General features: G+C 41.4%; 1 protein-coding gene, 3 non-coding genes and 1 pseudogene across 5 annotated transcripts; 4 read left to right on the forward strand and 1 right to left on the reverse strand.

Annotated features, from left to right (window-relative positions):
- Nucleotides 1-364: 364 nt before the first annotated feature.
- eif3k (eukaryotic translation initiation factor 3, subunit K) lies at nt 365-5,587 on the reverse strand. 2 transcript variants are annotated; one of them, XM_085370462.1, is made up of 8 exons: nt 5,430-5,587; nt 3,751-3,849; nt 3,216-3,336; nt 2,352-2,426; nt 1,540-1,606; nt 1,281-1,358; nt 908-1,033; nt 365-512 (listed from the first exon to the last, which is right to left on the reverse strand). In XM_085370462.1, exons 1-8 carry the CDS (start codon nt 5,489-5,491, stop codon nt 481-483), a joined length of 660 nt encoding a protein of 219 aa, XP_085226588.1. In that variant the 5' UTR covers nt 5,492-5,587; the 3' UTR covers nt 365-480. The 2 variants fall into 2 exon arrangements, with proteins under 2 accessions (XP_085226588.1, XP_085226587.1); XM_085370461.1 differs by having other exon boundaries at nt 2,352-2,429.
- Nucleotides 5,588-11,677: 6,090 nt separating this feature from the next.
- Nucleotides 11,678-11,868, forward strand: LOC146619477 (U2 spliceosomal RNA). The gene has a single exon (XR_014906858.1). It is a non-coding gene; the product is annotated as a U2 spliceosomal RNA (small nuclear RNA).
- Nucleotides 11,869-12,720: 852 nt separating this feature from the next.
- Nucleotides 12,721-12,803, forward strand: trnal-uaa (transfer RNA leucine (anticodon UAA)). The gene has a single exon. It is a non-coding gene; the product is annotated as a tRNA-Leu (tRNA).
- A 2,110-nt stretch (nt 12,804-14,913) lies between these two features.
- LOC146619479 (U2 spliceosomal RNA) lies at nt 14,914-15,130 on the forward strand (annotated as a pseudogene).
- Nucleotides 15,131-18,666: 3,536 nt separating this feature from the next.
- LOC146619480 (U1 spliceosomal RNA) lies at nt 18,667-18,830 on the forward strand. The gene has a single exon (XR_014906859.1). It is a non-coding gene; the product is annotated as a U1 spliceosomal RNA (small nuclear RNA).
- Nucleotides 18,831-19,902: the final 1,072 nt, after the last annotated feature.

Genomic DNA, 19,902 nt, shown 5'->3' on the forward strand with positions numbered 1-19,902 from the left:
AAAAGGTGACTGACATATTTTACAGACTGTAATGTTATCAGTGGTCCTTGATGCACTCTAACTTTAGACTAACAAATCGCATTTCTCACCCATGAATTTGAGATTTTAGTAGTGATGAGGAAACCTCTGTGTAGAACACAAAGCTGCTGAGCGGGTGAACAATAAGTCACCCAACTTCCTCTTACACCATCACACACTCAACACACAGCAAACCTAAAATTACAACACCTTCACCACAGGATGACTAAGTAGCAGCTTTAAGACTCCTTAAGGCTTCCCAACAGCTCTCAGCCAACGCCCTGATACCGTTTAGGAGAACAGATCAAAAATCAATCAATCAAGAAGCAAACGCAGACAGGCTGGAAATGATAAATTACTTTTATTGAGAAAACTTGTGATTATGAAAACTAATGACCTGTCTGACTCCATCCTAACTGCTGCGTGTGGTTGTTTGTGTGTGAGTGTATTTATGCGTTTCCATCACTGAGATGTGGCCATGATGCTGGATACACCTGCAAAAGGAAAACAAAGGGAGAGCAGGGAAAAGAGAAGGAAATGAGGCATGAATATGAAATCTCTGACTTCACTTCCAGTCACAGTGAAACAAATAAAACACAAAAGACCTGCAAGGACCCGGGTTTGCCAGGCCTACGAGGGGGTGGTGGCGTGCATTGTCTTACAGTAATGAGTCTTACTTAACAGAATAAACAAATGGATTTTATGCTGATACAAATGAGATCCCTCTCTAAAAAAAACATTTTTTTTTAATTACAACCCCGGCGATTTTGCTTTTGTAAAACAACACAAGTAGTTAGAACAATGCGGCATTCGAGTGGTTTGACTCTCGGTGGGTTTTTTTGATTAGCTGTGACTTCTCAGCACTAATATGCGCAGCAGCAACACTCACTCTCAAAGTCGATCTTCTCCACGATGTTCTTGGGCTTGACGCTCTCCTCCTGGTTGAAGATGAAGATCTGTCCATCCTCGTTCTCCGTCCAGCCGTACTTGTTCATCCACACCTTCACCTGCGTGTCTGCACACACAGAAAACAGAGGTTCACACAGATTTACCACCAACATGGAGTCCAATCGTCCGCTTTACTTTAAAGACGGCCGATTTATGTTGAGCTGTGCCCATTAGAAGCTTCTGTAGCTGCTGATTTAACAGATGCGCGTTGTTACGTGTCACACAGTCAAAACAACTTATAGTCTTTAAATATCAAAGGTTGATTGCACTGAGCCGTCTGCCAGGTTTTTACACGTGTGTGTCAAAGGTCTTACCCAGCGGGTCTCCGAGCATCTCGGCCAGTAAGCGGCGATCGATGGTCTGGTAGGTGATGCCCACAACATGGCAGATAACTAAACAGAAAACATTCGAGTTTTTATCATGTTCAAACAGTTTCATGTGGTTTATTCTCAGAATTTGCATCACTGCACTGTGTGGGCGTGTCTGTGTCTGAGGTTGTTCAATTAAACCAGCTGTTTGTGTTCAGTGTAGTGGCGTGCTGCCCAACGTGCTGAGTCAGAGGACGATACTCACACTTGCGCACAGAGTCCTCAAAACCAGTAATGCCATCGATGAGCTCTCTGTTCTCCTCTAGACTCGTCTGTCCAGGACGGGACGGGACAGAGAGGAGAGGAAACAAACATCAGCACGAGAAAACCAGAAAAATCGCAACACAGAAATCAGGAATGTCCTGAAAGGCAATTAGGATTAAAATGATAATAAAAATTGTTTTTAAATGTGCTTCAAAAGCATTTCGACAAATAGAAGCAGAATACTTCATTCAAAGAGCAAGTTGGGCCGAAAACAAACTACTTAAGAAAGATTAGGACACAATTCATTCATTCAGTTCACACTAAAACGAAGGGAACAGCAGCAGGCGAGGTTTGACGGAAAGATGAGCACCGATGACTCCGGCAGGTCGGAGATCCGTTTTGGTGATTAATGTCAATTTTAAGTAGAAGCAGGAGGACGGGACACAATTTTTAATGTGTGTCCACATTTTTCATTCCATTTTTTTTTAAATGCTAACATTGAGAGCTTGTTTCTATGGTCAACCAATCAACGCACGCTAGCGTCTGGACCAACCACTTTGACTTGCCCTTTGAACTCTGCTGCTCCTGCTGGGAAAGGAGAAGCTAAAAAAAAAAAAGAAAAGCAGAAAACAGCCTAAAAGCTGAATTCTACGAGCTACTTTGTTGCTTGAGAAAAAAGGCCATACTAATAGTTTCTGGAAACCATGTGTCCTCAGCACAGCCCTTCAGCTGATGGCCCTGTTGAGGTTTTATTGTGTTTCTCTTACATGGATGCAGAGATTATGTGCATGTGGTTTAGTGTGAGTTTCGTACCCAGAAGCTCTGGAAGTGGCACGTCTCCAGCAGGTTCCCCAGATAGAGGATCTGTCTGATGGGCCGCTCCTCCTGCTGCGACACAGTAGTCAAGGAAATGCCCCCCTGACCCCAACACAGAGCCAAGCTCCGCCACCAGCACCACCCTGATCTGTTTATACACAGCCCTGCACAAAGATTCTCTAACACCACCAATACAGCCTTAATCAGAGAATTTCTGATATAAGCAAGAACTGCCACTCGATAGACTTCCTGTTCCAAAGGGAGCGCTCTCGAGGTACTCCACCATGAACAGGGCCCCATGGAGCTGAATACTGTGTGTGTGTGTGTGTGTGTGTGTGTGTGTGTGTGTGGGGGGGGGGGGGTTGCATCTAAAATAAATAATAACTCATAGTGCTTTTAATCTTTTTGGCACAGATATTTTTTTTCTTCCAGTAATTTATAACAACAAACATTTAACACCTACAGAAAATTCTGATTTCACATTGTTAATGACCTGCATGGACGTGGAATTCAGACAACATATCAATACTATTTCAACTTTGTCTAGAATGGGAGGAAATAATTATTTTAGCTGGTTAGCTCAATTCACTGAGGATTACATTGGGTATAACAGGAGGTGGACCTCCATCAGGCACAATGGAGATATTTCTACTGCAGCAGTGTAAAAGGATTAATATTCATACTCAGCAAAAAAAAAAAAAAAAAAAGATGTCTGTCCAAAGTGGGACAGAAGTATGAACTTCTAATCAACTTCTTAAAGTTTCCATAACTCCAATCTGCACACACACACACATTCAGAGAACCTGTCACATATAAATCTCCCAGAATGCAACGCTCAGAGAAAAAGCACCAAAAGGATACATGTGTCTGGTCGATCATGCACTTGCAGAGTGTGAAGTCGGTGTGTGGCAGGTTGGTCAGCGCCTTCAGCAGAATCTGTGAGGTCACTTGAGTCTGGAAGTATGCTGGATTAAACTGGTACCTGCACAGATGTCAAGATTAGAGTCATCACCACTCAAACATCAAGGTATCCAACAGGTAAATCAAATAAAGACCATTCTGGTATATTCCTAAGAGCTGCCTCTGTCCCCAAATTATTTAGAGTCGGTAATATTTTTAGCAGTGTGTAAAAGTCGCTTTCTTTCCTACCGAAGGAAAATCTGCTGCTTCCTGGAGCCGACATCCAGCAGTAGAGGCAGGCTGGCAGAGACTGAGCTGCCTTTGTTTTATGATCAGAATCAGGCCATAGTCAGGGCTTGACTCCCCTATTGGATAAAACTTCCTCCACCTATTTTTTTCCCCCCTATCATTACATTTTTCCCTTTATTTATAAATTTAAAAAAATCCAGTGTCTTAAAGTCGAATAGCTGCTGTTTGGGTAACTTATGTAACTTACAGCTTGAGCACAGCAAGGTTTGCTTCCAGGTCGTAGGCATTTTCTCTCGCTTGCGTCTCCACGTAGCGCTCCAGCGTTGCAAGGTTTTCTGGGTTGTACCTGTGAGGGGAGATGAGATTATTATCCATAAATAAAAGCAAATGTTTCAGTGCTTTTTTTTTCATTTATGTGCTTATAAGCTTAAAATATGTTTGTCGAGAGTTGCACTACATCTTCAGGATAACCCTGATTCTACATTGGGTTCCCATGCTGTGGAAGAGGTCATGCCATCCCAGTGGCCCTGATATTGTCTATTATGAATACTCTGGAGATATTCATCCTAGACCAGCCCCGGCACGTGATCAGCCCACGGATGGATCCCTCTGCAGTTTATCTACCAGCCCAGACGAGGACGCCAGTCTCTACCTGCTCAAACAGGTCTACAAAGCTAGCGAGCATTGTGAGAGTTTTTGTGTATTGTTTTTTTTTTTACTTTTTCAGTGCCTTCAAAACCATCAAACCAACCGTACTTGATATCAAACTAACTGGGCTCAGCTGCATGCTTCCCTGGATAGTTGAAACCACAGAGTGTGTGTCTGCAGCACTGTATGCCAGACAGCGTGGCTAGCGAAATTCAGACACTACTGGACAAATATTCGCAGGTCCTCCGTTCAAACTGGAAAGCAACAGGAGCACATTTAGCAAAAGATAATCCAGCACAGAACACCATGAGAAATCCTTCCCACCTGTGGCCAACAAACTTTACGTCTCCTCCTTATGACATCTGGGCTTTCTTAAATCGCCATATCTTATTTGCACCTTACTTTTTCCCTTGTTTTTTTTAAATATAGCGTTTACAATTTCCTGTCTTTCACGTTTATATCTTAACTGGGCCTCTATAACAGGGGTCCCCAATCCCAGTCCACGAGGGCCGGTGTCCCTGCAGGTTTTACATGTGTTCTTGATCCATCACAGCTGATTTAAATGGATAAATGACCTCCTCAACATGTCTTGAAGTTCTCCAGAGGCCTGGTAATGAACTAATCATGTGATTCAGGTGTGTTGACCCAGGGTGAGATCTAAAACCTGCAGGGACACCGACCCCTGCTCTATAACAAAGCAATTGTCTTGGGTTAGTAAGGTATTATGATTACAAATTAGTGATCATTTCAAATCATAGACGGTGGAAAGGTCCACCAGTTGAGCCTCAGGTGACAACAGCTGCGTAAATGGTTAATTTTCTGTGTGAAAGCAGAAAATGAACCCTGGGCTGATGAAAACAATCCTATTCATGCAGTAAATGACTTCCTTTGTGTGAAATATCTTTGATCACCGCTTTTAACCTGAATGAACCGTTAATGTCCATCTAATGAAAATGAGTAAACAACAATATACCGCAGAAGCCAGGGTTTCTCACCAATACAAATTGTCTACAGTTCAATGGCGCAAACCCGGCTAATGCTAGCAGCTGTATAAATCCAACACGAACATTAAACATATTTTATCCAATATTTGTTAACTCTGACTTATTATTTCTTTAATATAATGTTGGTGTAATTAACCAACAATAAAACTCGTTTAATGAGGCATCAAGCTGCCCTGTATGGGCTAGCCACCACTGACTCACTGCACCAAACGTTAGCTTGCGATATTAGCAACCAGGCTAAGCTGTTAGCTCGGTCTGCTGTTGTTCTTTGTACCTGTCGATTCCTCTGAGAAGCTTCCCCACGTTCGCCCTCATCTGCTCGAAAGACGACGCCATTTGGTCCAAACTTTTACTTGGTTTTTTTAAGCTAAAAACCCGAATTAACGCCGCACGTGGGCCGCAAAGTGAAACGGCACCGGGGCGGAGGGAGAAAAAGGTCGGACCGGAAGTGTTGATGGACCGGTACGCTAACCGTAATGCCGGAGCAAAGCCCTGTGGAAAGTCGTTCCGTGAACTTTGTCCGTCATAATTTTCATAAACGTTTCAAAAACATATGTTTGGTCCGATCGGTATTTTAGCAAAAGTAAAGCTAGTATCGGCACTCAGCAGGCGCCTCATCCAGGCGTTTTAAACATTGTCTAAATAAACAAATAAATAAATAACACATTAAAAAAAATAATTACATCACTAAAAAACTTCATTGATCGCCAAACAACAGAAAAAGACCTTTCCTGTTTGAAACTGAAACTACTACATGAACTGCGTGGTTCTTCTACTTTTGACTTTAATTTTCCGCATATACTTTTACATAACAAGTACAGTTAGGAAAACTTACTGCTCTCTACAGGGGCCGCTGCAGCAGATCTGCTGCCTTTTTAGGATCCTTCCTCTTTTCCTCTTGCCTGGCAGCTCCATCTTCAACATCTTTTGTCCAGTATATCCATTGTTCCTTCCCTACACAAGTCTAAATCTTCTCAGCCTTGCCTCTCTCAGAATCAGAAAACTTTATTAATCCCTAAAGAAATTATGTGGTTACATAATTTCCTTTTCAGATGTCCCTCTGATTTAATTATCTTTCTGTCTATCTTCAGCGCAACCTCCTGTTTCTTTTTCATTTCCACTGTCTCCAAACTATACATACTTTGGTGTCTGAGGAGGATGTGCAGAAGTGCTTCAGACAGGGGAACGCACTGGTCCTGATGGGATTGTTGGTCGTGTCCTCAAGTTATCCGTGGCTCAGCTGGCTGGAGTGTTCACAAATATCTACTGCTCCCTCTCTCTGTCTGTGATCCCAGCCTGCTTCAAAATGGCCACCATCTTCCCTGTACCCATGCTTTGAGAGGCTGGTCAGGAACGTCATCTGCTCTGCACTACCCAAATCAATGGACCAATTTGCATACCACCACAACAGGTCCACTGATGACGCCGTAGCCCTGACACTAAGTACTGCCCTCTTGCACCTGGAGAGAAGAGACACATTTGTGAGAATGCTGTTTGTAGATTACAGCTCAGCATTCAATACCATTCTTTCCTCAATGGAAACTGCAGGATCTAGGACTGAGCAGCTCTCTCTGCAGCTGGATCCTTAACTTCCTGTCTGACAGACACCAAGTAGTCAGACGTGGCAGCATTACCTCATCACCTGCCATAATGAACACTGGTGCTCCACTGGGGTGTGTACTGAGCCCTCTCCTGTACTCACTCTACACCTACAACTGCACGGCCACTAGCAACTCCAACATCATTGCAAAGTAATTGAAAAGTGAGCCCCAGCATCCTCAAAACCTTCTACTGTTGTACCATTGAGAGCATCCTCACTAGATGCATCACTTCTTGATATGGCAACAGCACTACCTACAACCTCAAAGCTCTCCACAGAGTGGTGCGCTGTCCTGAAAGGATAATTGGAGGTGAGCTTCCCTCCCTCTAGGACATCTACAAGAAGCAGTGCCTGACCACAGCAGGGAGGATCATCAAGGACTCCAGTCACTCCAGCCATAAACTGTTCAAACTACTTCCATCAGGCAGGAGGTTCTGGTCATGAACTGGCAGACTGAGAGACAGCTTTTTCCATCAGGCCACCAGACTGCTAAACACTGACCACTAACACTTCATAGACACTTCACTTTCACTTATCGAAACTTAAACTCCATAAACTCCATAAACATAAACTCCATATTGAAAAATATTCATCTGCTGACTTCTGCACATGTTATACATATGTATATACACGTGTATATATATGTATGTATATATATTTGGTATGAATATTTAGTAATGTGCACACATTCTCATATTTGTACATATATTTATGCTTATGTTTCTCATATTTATTATTCGTAGATTTTGTTTTTTATATTTCCTGGATTGTGCACACCACTGTTGCTTGTGAAGCTGCACACAAGAATTTAACTCACATGTGCTGAACCAGTGTACCAGCACACGTGATGTGACAATAAAATTGATTTGATCCACCCACCCACTCCACCCTGTCTGCACTCTCTTTACTGTCTGTTGCCCAGGTATTTAGACCGTCCCTGCTCCTTGCATCTTCACCTTCCCACCTGCCTCCCTCACATTCAAACACATGTAATCTGTCTTTCTTCTACTGATTTCCATTCCTCTTTATGTCCAGAGCATACTTCCACATCTTCAGACTGTCTTTCACTTGCTCCCTACTCTCACTACAGACTTTAGCCAGAATTCCGCCACTTTAAAATTCAGCACGTGTTGCTTGCTAGAACACCTTTAGTGATTTTTAACATCTAATTTAACTAATTTCACCTAAACAGTCTGATGTTACCATCAGAACTATTCATGCTCTGTGTCAGCTGAATACACGACTTTATCTGAGTGTTTTGGACCTGAATAAAATACCTTAATTCAAGGCAGGGGACCAGGAGTGTTATGGCTAATGAAACAAAGCTTTTAGGTCAATTGAGGCTCTTTTGGATAAAAATCATGCAGGTTTCTTTAAATAATTTTTCTCTTAATCCATCAAAAATAATGGAAAAGTCTCTCAGTAGTGACTAAACCTCTTTAGTCGTAGATATGAAAACCTAAGATTTAAAATTATTTAGAATTTCCGACATAATGATCGAACAAATTGAGAACAGCAGAGCATTATTTGAGAAGAGGCTGCATTAAGCATCTATATGCAGTCTTTTCGTTTGCTTTGTATTTTAGATAAACTGTTTACATGACAGACATACTAACAGCTATTATTGCTTATATGTCAGAACTGAGTATATTTTATATAACATATATTGATTAACCGTAACGGCTGATGTGTAGTTTGTAAAGTCAAAATCAGGACTAGTGCGCATGCTCAAACCCAGGTGCCGTTAGTTTGACTCGCTACAGTTTGACGCCACCTGAGCATAGCAGGTTGGAGGAGACTTTTAGTAAGTCAATTTCTACCTAATAACTTTATAATTTATAATTATTAATTGAGACCACTGTATCAATTAAAAAAACACCCTTTCTGTTTTTCGGGTAGTATTTAAAAGGTTTGTTTGGGTTTACCAACTCACGGCTCTTCATGGATTTGTGGGGTGAGGATAGGGTTGCCAACCGTCCCTTAAAATACGGAATCGTCCCGTATTTCGAAACAAAAGCACACGTCCCGTATTGAGCTAATAAGGGACGCACTTTATCCCGTAATACAGTGAGAATCAAAAGTGGCCTATAACTTTTAATGGAATTAACGCTTTGTTTGAAAACATAATTCCCAGCCCCTCTCCTGCTTTGTGACCAATGAGCTGACAGCACACTTATGACAATTCGAGTATGACAATTCAGATTACTGCTCATCTCATTGGTCGAGGAAAGGTCGCTTGCGGAGAAAATACCGGAAGACAACAGATGACCACAACAAGAAGCATGGCCAACAGGGAAACAAACGCCGACACTGCGGTGCAAGTCTCGGACGACAGTACACCTAAAGCTGGGCAGACACTGTGCGATTTTTTCAGTCACGTTATTCAGCTCCTGCTCAAACTGCACGATTGACTCGCAGGGGTTAGAAGTTGGTAGGTCACGATGCAGGTCTCACACTATACCACCCGATGCTCTGATGCGACCTGAGAGCTCACACTGTGCCTCCATAACATGAAGGTTATAACAGAAAATCTGTCGCGCTCTCTCAGTCTTTCACTCACACAGACACGCCACCACCATCAACTTTGCTAAATTGCTAATGAAAAACATGATCAGGCAGCTGTGAATGAGCAGCAGTGTAAATCCAACTATTTTCACGGTTGTTGTGGTCGTGATAATTTTGTGGGGCCACATCGAAAAGGCTCTGATGAGCTTTCCAAAGTTCTACAAGTTGTGCCTCCATCACTTGTGTCCAGATCACACGCTGCACAGCCGCGCTGCGCCGTCTTTTTCACCGACGTTTACGTGTTTGCGCATGAGCAGTGTGAGCGGCTGTGGTGACACCCTCACGAGCGATTGATGATCGGGAGCTGGTCGTGAGGTGTTAATCACTTCTCGTTACCCCACGTATACTACACGACGCACGATGAAGGCCAAAATCGGGCCGATCGCCAAAACCGTCGCACGACTCAAAAATCGTCTCAAAATGGGCCAAAAATCGCACAGTGTGAGCCCAGCATTAGAGCAGCAATGTTTGTTCCCCTCAGAGAAGAATGGGAAAAGGAAAACACCTGGCTGGAAAACGTTAATATGGGCATGTGCAGTGAATATCAGCGCTATGTGGCCAGAAGTGTGATAATATAATTTATTTTGTGTAATAAACAACTGCAAGGATAGATGATTACAACAAATTGATGACTAATACATAAAAGTAATACATAGATGAATAATGATGATGAGTTATGATGCGTAATCATGGGAACAAGCGGGTTTACAAACAGGAGCAGCTGATTAGCATTAGAAAAGCTGAAATAATACCTCAACTGAAGCCAATTGTACTAAATGCACTAAATGTGCACAGTTACAAGAATATTTTTCTTTCTATTGTTTTCTATTATTTTAAGTTAAGCAGGACAGAGTGCTTTTAAAGAAAGATTTACTTTTATTCTCAAAAGTTAAGCATGACAGGCTTCTGTTTAAGAAAGAGACCTGTTTTACTGTGTTAATGTTGTCATTTTGAGCTAAAGATAAATGGCTAAATGATAATTTGTTTCCCATGTGTTCATATCACAAAGAATAGAATATGCATGTACTTAAATCAACTTCAAGTCAAATGGTTAAAAAAAATAATTTCACACACAAAAAAAGAGCTAGAAAATTCACCACACTGGGAAGGGTGAAGACAACTGGGTCGCCCGGCCCTGGCCACGAGGTGTCCCTTATTTATTTTTCAGGGAGTTGGCAACCCTAGGTGAGGAGGTCTCAACCACAGTCGCCATTTTCGTGATAATGACTTCTTCCTCACACCAGGCGCGCCTGCAGAATATTTATAGCGTGTTTAGTTCTCAGACAGATGGATTTACGGGAGACTTTTATGAAGTTTGTTGACTCAAAGTATGTTGTTAACCATTCCTCGCCGTCAGTCCCCTGACCGTGGTCGGGAGACACGAGGGGAGATGCTTCCTCCAGGGCCGAAGTTTGTCCTCCTTCGGGGTTAACTCCCTTCACTTTTGTGGAGTAGTGAGGCAGACAGAAATCAGCCGAGGCACCGGAGAGTACTGAAGAGATGAGGCTTTAATAACAGTACTGCACACTTTGGAAACACACTGCATAGCCTGTAGCCCGTTAGAACGCTGCTCCCGGTCGCCCTCTACCCATGACACACTCTCTCACTCTCTTTTTCCTCTTTCGCTCCCCGCGTTTTCCTTCACGCGCATGCCCACACACACATTACATACACTCCTTACTGCACCCAGTCACACACAAGACAGCAATTCCTGCAACACTGTGCTAACTTTACTTTGTCGCATGTTAGCGGTAGGATGTTGTCAGACTTTGACTGGTATCTGCTGCTGTCATGTAGAGGGTGTTCTGCAAGGAAAACTCGAGCCAGAACAAAAAGAGAAAGATTTGCGTTAATATTTGCGGTTTGTCACCGAGTGGTTAATTTTTTTCATAATAGCGGAGCATGTAACATAAAGAGTGTAGTTCGCCCTCCGCGCCACCAGAGACCGCTAGTAAAGTTTGTTTTTTCTTAACGAGAAACGTAAAAACATTAATTTACTTTACCAGAAATATATTACGTTTAATTAAGTTAAAATAACACTCATATTTAGCGTGATAAGCGTGAGTGTTGTCATGAATGTAAACTAAATTTATTATGTTTATTTCTTGTTTTTTGCTTTTCTGCTTCCTATTGGACTAAAGCGTACCACGTGTCTAAGAAGCCAGAAGAAGGTATATTTGCTAAAGCTAGCAGATTCAAATAACATACATCGACATTACACTGGTTATACGTTATCTAATGATCTCATGGTTGCTGTTTTATACGATGGCCTGAAATGGCGAGCGGTTTAGTTTCCGAACCGTGAGTGAGGGAGACTGTGCGGGGAGTGACTCCGTCTGCTCCGACGTATTCCCGGTATCGCTTCTCGGCCTTTTGGCTAAGATCAAGTGTAGTATCTGTTCTTATCAGTTTAATATCTGATACGTCCCCTACCCGGGGACCATATATTAAATTGATTTTTGGAGCAGGGAGATGGAATAGGGGCTTGCTCCGTCCACTCCACGCATCGACCTGGTATTGCAGTATTTCTAGGAACGGTGCACCCCCTGAAGCTGTGAAAAACAAATGGCATTTGACTCAACAGTTTGTGCAAAGAAATTTCTTATACGCTAGATATATGCGTGCGTCTGCATATCTGGACATTGTCTTCGTGTAATCTTCCAAGGTTAGTCAGACTGAAATGTTGCGACTTAATATTTGTGAATGACTTACATTTAACTATTACCAGAATTACTAAATCCTGCCACTTGGACTGACACGTGGCTGGACACACACTTTCTATGGGAAATCAAAAAAATATGTCGTTTTGAACTGCAGTTACACTATTCTGGCTCCAATCCTGCAGTTACCTCTGTTGTCCACTAGAGACCAATAGAAGTCTTTAAAAACCGGAGGCTGCCATCTACAAGGACTCATGTTGATTATAGGTTTAACTCTTCTCTTTCTCTACATACTGCAGCTTTCTGTCCTCTGTGGCTGTAAATTACATCGTTTGAAAAAAAAAAAAAAAAACCACACAATTTTTTCTTGGCTTTTTAGCTAAAATCACCTGTATTGTCTGTTGTTTCCATTTGTGGATGGTTAATAGTGCAGAAGATTGTTTTTCTGTTTTCAGGATTACATGAAAACATTTTGGAACAGATCATTTTTGCATATAATAAATCTTAGGATAGTATTGGTTTTGATGATTTATAAAACAGCTGTGTGCCGTAGCCCTGGTAGTGTGGATCCTTAGTGTGTAAAGAGTAGATACCTCATGTAATATGTGTGAATGAAAATCCATGGACTTTATAAGAGTCCTCCATTTATGGCTATGATCCTAACAAACAAGATTAATACGTTTCTTTCTCCTACCAATCTTCCTGTTTCCTAAAGGAACACGCATGCACAATATATATGCACCAGGATGACCGAGTGGTTAAGGCGTTGGACTTAAGCTCCAATGAGCGCATGCTCTCGTGGGTTCAAACCCCACTCCTGGTATAATTTGGAGCCTCATGACTGGTAAACTGAAATGTATCTATGGGAGCAACAATGATCAATAGGAGTTTTTAGGAATTTGCTGTGAGCAATATCCCCCCACCCAGTCACCCCCAAAAAAGCTGGGATGAAAGACAAACTATGCTATGTGTGGATTATAAGATCCTGAGTAGGATATTGGCAAATAGACTCGCGGGAGTAATGATGCAAATAGTGGAGAAGGATCAGACGTGTGGGGTCAGGGGGAGGCAAATGTCTTGGAACGTGCAACTACACAGAGACATACTCACATACGTTAGAGATAGAAATTTGCCAGCACTATGTGTGAGCCTAGATCAACAAAAGGCCTTTGATAGGGTAGATTATGATTTTTTGTGGAGGGTAATGCAGTATATGGGCTTGGGAGAGAAATTTAAAAAATGGGTAAAAAATTTATACAACGGCATAAGTCTGAAAATAAAAGTAAATGGATTCCTTACAGAAAAAGTGTATCAAACAAAGGGTTTGAGGCAAGGATGTCCATTATCTGTTGTTCTTTATGTACTGTATGTTGAACCTTTGGCTTGCGCAATAAGGGAAAGCCAGAGAGTAAAAGGGATTCCGATGCCGCGGGGGGAAGTTTTAAAGATATCGCAGTATGCGGACGATACAGTATTATATCTGGCAGATGATGATAGTTTAAAGGGTGCGATAGAAATTTTAGATATTTATGAAAAAGCGACTGGATCAAAGATAAATAAAGAGAAGTCGATGTATAAATATTTGGGGACATGGGAGGGTAGAAGAGATAATATCTGTGATTTTACTTTGTGCCAAGGCCCAATGAATATTTTAGGAATCACCTTTGGAAATAAGGAAGGAGATGAGCTTAGCAATTGGAAAAAAAGGTTAAGTGCGGTAGAAAAGAAGCTGGGCCTTTGGAAAGCAAGGAAATTAACAATTACGGGGAAGGTTCTGATTATAAAGAGTGAGGTGGTGCCGAAGTTATTACATCTGGCCTATGTGTTTTCGATGCCACAGATCTACAGAGCGCAAATAACCAGAGCGATATTTAAATTTATTTGGGGGGGTTATGAGTATGTCAAAAGAACGCAAATGTATCAAGAAATTGAAGATGGTGGGAAAGGGGTACCAAATGTCCCTTTGAAGTTAGATACAATGTTTTATGCAAATGTATGCAAGCTATTGAAACAGAACTATGTCCATAAATGTCAAATATTGTTATGGTTTTGGTTAGCGATTCCATACCGTTTTTTGATAGGGTGGGAAAATAAGGGACCAAAGGCGGAAACTAGACCAAAATATTTTCAGAGGATGCTGGGATGGGGAAAGAAACACGCTGAATGTAAAGAGGTGGATACCGTACTAAACCATAAACTTTTATATAAGAAAATGGTATGGAAAGCTAATTATAACCAGGTACCGGTGAGTCCAGAAGTGTGGAAATGTGCACAGGATAAGACCTTTAAAAATGTTTTGAAGGATTTTAATTGGATGCATTTACACAAAAGGTTACCCGTGAGGATCATTATGTATGCACATAACTTGGGAAAACAGAAAAAGTGTCCGAGGGACAACTGCGTAGAAGAGGAAACAATAGAACACGTACTTTGGGGATGCGAATACGCAAAAAAGGTATGGGAAAGGGTAAAGGGGAAGTATAAAGGTTTGGGCACGGTGACTTATGAAGAGATTACCCTTTTCAGGGCTAACAGCATAGAAAAAGAGAGATACAAAATACGTTGTATGTTGTTAACAATTGTAAAAATGAAATTGTGGAAGGCAAGACAGAGTTGTATAACGGGAGGATATAAAGAGGGGGAAATAGGTACGACTAAAGCTGTAGAGAGGGAATTTGAAAAGACATACTGGCATGAACTACAAAAATGGGGAATAGACACGATCAAGGATAGATGGAAAGATTTCCCTTCCTTCTTTACTGCGAAGGCACCTAAAAAGTGGTGGTAGGTAAAGAGTAAGGAAGGGAGAAAGGGAAAAGGAGCAATGAAAAGCAATAAGTTATATGAATATGTTACATGAAAATGATTGGTTTGCGATGAATGAATGTGGGAAAGAAATGAAATGTAAATATGTCTTTGTAACGGAAATGGAAAAAGTTTTTTGAATTGTTGTGGAAAGAAAATAAAAGAAGTAAAAAAAAAAAAAAAAAAAAAAAATCTGTTCTTATCAGTTTAATATCTGATACGTCCCCTACCCGGGGACCATATATTAAATTGATTTTTGGAACAGGGAGATGGAATAGGGGCTTGCTCCGTCCACTCCACGCATCGACCTGGTATTGCAGTATCTCCAGGAACGGTGCACCCCCCTAAACATGTGGAAAAACAACGAACGTTTTACTAGCTGGATTTATTAGCAGTGTAACTGCAACCAGTCACAATTTTTTGTAGCAAAATACTGGCGACGAGAATGGATATACTTCCTATCCTGCTACACCAGCTTGCATATTCGCCATGCATGAATTAGTTAGAAAAGAAATGACAAGGTCAATGTTTAGTTTGTTTTAGAGTGGTAATGAATATATTAAACAGGAAACTCTTTATCAATCTATAGAGAATGGCGGTAAAAGTATTCCACATATCCCTTTAAAGTTGGACGTGCTTTATTACAGCAACACCTTAGTGTCTCAAAGATATATTCATAAATGTCAAGTGTTTCTCAGATTTTGACTTCCTATTCCTCTGAATTTTTTTAATTACTCACCTTTGGCTGAAGATAAGATCGTGGGATTGCCTGTTCGTTAGATCCCTTTGAAACCTATTGAAAAGACTATTTGCTTGCCTTACCTTATTTACTTATGAAGATATTGTATTTTTTGACATGAATACATGTAAAGAAAGAATATCTGTTGCTAGTAGTGAATTTGATATCTTTGATTAAAGTTAAATTATGGTATACAAGACGGGCTACAACAAAGGATTTTCATAAGTGGGCCGAGAATGGACTCTTTAAGTGGGTTGAGATGGAAATTGCAGAAATATGGGGCTGGGATGCAATTAAGGACAGATGGCAATAGGGCTGGGCCATATTATACCGTTCATGGTAATACCGGTACAATGTTAGGCAACGATAAGAAAATGTAATATCACGATAGAATATGGATAAAACACGCATGCACAGTGCCTTTGTTTTCATACGCACATGGCCGAAAAAGCATGGCGGCAACAGAGAATGAGAAGGGAGAAAGCGGATCATTGAGTGAAACGGATGAACCAGAATTAGTTTGTAAAAATGGTGCCACTTCAGTGATGTGGAACTGGAATTTGTCCGTCAGACACATTTTTTTGTAGAACATGCAAGCAGCCCGTCATTATTGCCGTATTTGTTGGACTAACGCGCTCCTAAATCTGGGAGTAATCTGGGTCATAAATTCCGTTCACTTCATGTCCCAAAGTCAAACGAACAACTTCACTGAGAGTTAAAAACTGTCTAAATTCTTTCATCTTTAATAAAACGATCAGCATTGCTGCTTTACCAGGTGTAACTATGAAGTTTAACATCCAGGCATCCATGAGAACAGAATTTATTACACTTAACGAAGTTAGAAGCTAGCAGGAAGTTAGCGGAAGTTAGCTCGCTAGTTTCGCTAGTTACCTAAGCATGATATAGCATGTTCTGACTGAGAGATTTCTGAAAAAATTCAAACGTACAGCTCTGCTATCACTTCCAACATAAATGAAGACAGGAAACTAAACAGCAGTGACGTTTGTAGGGTTACTGAAGTTGGGCTAGCTGGTTTATAATGATGTGCTACGTGATCGCTAGCGACACAGCTATGTTAGCATAACACACACAGTGAAGCTGGACGAATCAACGCTAACACTTTTCCACTCGATAAAAGTTAACGTGAAGGTTCCTGATGGTTAGAGACAAATGCAATCGCATGGCAGGATGCTGTAAACCAGGGGTGCCCAATCCCAGTCCTCGAGAGCTACCGTCCTGCAGCTTTTAGATGCATCCTTGTTCCCACACACCCGAATCAAATGAATGGCTTGTTATCAGGCCTTTGCCAAACATGATGGCATGCTGAAGAGGTAATCAAACCATTTGATTCAGCTGTGTTGGAGTAGGGATGCATCTAAAAGCTGCAGGATAGTAGCTCTTGAGGACTGGGATTGGGCAGCCCTGCTGTAAACGGACCAAACTTCAGTCAGGAGAACAACTGAGATAATCCATCCACAATACAAGGTTAGTAAATAATATACTGCAACAACACAGGAATAGAGCAGCTGGGATAGAATACAGCATTAATGAATCAATGGTACAGAAGTAGAGGAAGCAAGATAAATAAAGTTGAATAAAGTTTGATTTATCTGAATGCTTTGTTTCGCTTAATGTGCCTTATAATCCCGTGCACCTTATGGTCCGAAAATTACATATTTAACTTTTTTATTTGGCACATCACAGTATAATGTAGCAAAGCACCTCTTTTTAACTTCAGTGGATATTATACATGGTTATGCTCAGGATATGTCAGCCCATTTCTACTGGAAATGCCTTTTGGTTAAACTGTCAGCAAGGAATTTGCATTTGCACTGTTACATTTTTATATAGCTTTAATGCACATTAAAAAAAAACAGCTGCTTGTTTGAGTGAAAATAAATGGATGGGGTTTTTTGCGCTAGTAAACTTGTGGAGTTGTATTTTGTCTCATGTCAATTACATCGTCAGTTATATCGTTATCGCAAATTTTCAAATATATATCGTGATAAATATTTTTGGCCATCTCGCCCTGCTCTAGATGGAAAGTTATATTCCCAGATGCTCAAAAGAAATAAGATGTAAAATGAGATCCTTTAAGTGACTCGTTGACAATGTAAGGGATAACGGACAGAGACCTGTCAATATCAAAATATAATTAAAATCAGGGAAATACGTCAGCAGTGACCGTGGTCCACTTGATCCAGTGACTACAGTTCCAAGCAGATTACAGATACTGGGGTTTGTTACTCATCTTAAGACAAAATTCCGATAAGCATGCCAACTTTTGTAGGCCTTCATCTCGCTTCCAATATAATTTGAGGGGTTGTTGATATTATAACGATATGAATTGTGTGGCATATGTCAGGAAGAATGCCGGCGTTACACTTCGCACTCGGAAGGTGTAAGTAAACATCCATCTTCTCTTTAATAGATTTTAAAGAAACCAACAGGTCATCTAAAGTAATATTAGTTTCTAAGTCTTGTTTTGTTTTGTTTTTTTCAAATATCTGGTGGAACTTTTATGTCTAAAAAATCAGTCCAAAGGTCCTCTGACTATCAAAATCTACATCCTCCTCTTGAAGGAGTTGAGCACAGTGTGAAGGTGTCTCAAAATCTCAGATCTAACCCCATCACATCATAAAAGTGAGCGTTCCCACTCCAGGACAATAGGGGGCAGCAGGAGTAGGACAGTCAGCTGTCCAGCAGGAGAAGACAAAAGAACAGGAAGTGGTTGTGCTGTTAGCAGAAAACGTGTGTGTTTTGTGTGTTGTTGTTGATTTTTTTCTTCCTGAGCATCAAATGTGAATCACAAGGTTTTCAGCTGCAGTTTGATTTAACTTGGAGTTACTTGAACTTCCTGTTTGTTGGTGAATTTAAGGAGGTTAAATTGATTAACTATTGTGATCTTTCAATTAGCTTTTGTTGTGCAGATGCAGCAATGCATGATGGGAAAGACTCCCCGTATTTTATTAAAACGAAATAACCTGATGTGGCTCTGTTGGAAGCTCCTTCCTGTGTATATAAATAGTGTGTAGTCCCAGCCTCCTGCAGGCTGTGTTTGTGTTGATTGTGAGATTGTGAGCACCGTGAGTGTGCAGGGTTTGTGTGTGAAAGAGTCCCCCATGTGTGAGGTGAACAACTCATACTTACCTGGCAGGGGAGATACCATGATCAAGAAGGTGGTTCACCCAGGGCGAGGCTCAGCCATTGCACTCCGGTTGTGCTGACCCCTGCGAATTCCCCAAATGTGGGAATCTCGACTGCATAATTTCTGGTAGTGGGGGACTGCGTTCGCGCTCTCCCCTGATCACATGTTCAAAGAAAACAGAGGAAGCAGATACTGCGGCAAGTGTCCTTCGTTTATTAAGGCTTAGAAGTCTCCGTTGTTGTGTTATTTGAGGAAGATGTTAGTGAAAGCTTTGTGCTGCACAGTCTTTTCACTGAAGTCCTTTGTGCACTCTGGAGCACACTGTCACCTCCCGAGTGTTCATCCACTTAACAAACAGCAGCTTCTTTTCTAATCCAGGGCAGCTCGTCCCTCTCAGTCGTGTTAGGAAAGTCATTTTTGTCCATGTGCAGAAAGACAGCCTGTTTTTTCCCTTTTCTTTCCTCTAATGGTTCCACAGCAGCCAGCATGTGTGTTATGCAGATTGTGGAAGAGGGCAGGGCTGGTAGAACAGTTAGCCAAAGTGTAGCCACCACCGAGCAAAGAAAATGGTTTAAAGATCTATGACAGACGAGCAGCTCAGACCATAACTTATGTTGACCTCACTCTTTCCTGTGTACACAAAAAACTGTCACGTGTGAGCCGGTGCCCAATCAGCTCGAACAAACCGTTTGTATTCACACTTTGTGGGCTTGTCCCTCATATACGACTTCATGCCACTGGTAGCCTTACATGCCACCATCCTCTAATCTGTGCAGATGTTTCTACAAGGCTGAAATGAGCTTTGCAGGTAGTGTAATGTGATCATAGAGTGGATGTTCAGTCTGATCATGACAGAAACTCATCTTATTCCTTCTTTGCTGTTGTTTACACACAAGGAAGCTCTTAGAATATGTGTGTGCAATAAACAGTGTTGTCCCTACGCCGGGACAGTAGGGGGCAGCAGCAGGAGGAGAGTGAACTGTTCAGCAGCACGTAACAAAGGAACAGGAAGTGGTTGTGCTGTTAGCAGAAAACGTGTGCGCTTTATGCGTTTTTTCCTTTTTTCTAAACATCAGACGTGAATCAAACAGTTTTCAGCTGCAGTTTGATTCAACTTGGAGTTACTTGAACTTCCTGTTGGTTTGTTGGTGGATTTAAGGAGGTTAAATGGATGAAAAAAGGTGATCTTTCAGTTAGCTTTTGTTGTGCAGATGCAGCAATGTATGATGG

The sequence above is a fragment of the Diplotaxodon limnothrissa genome, linkage group LG14, assembly GCF_057381915.1.
Source record: "Diplotaxodon limnothrissa isolate DT_005_m linkage group LG14, D_limnothrissa_male_GT1.1, whole genome shotgun sequence".
In the NCBI taxonomy this organism is placed as follows: domain Eukaryota; kingdom Metazoa; phylum Chordata; class Actinopteri; order Cichliformes; family Cichlidae; genus Diplotaxodon; species Diplotaxodon limnothrissa.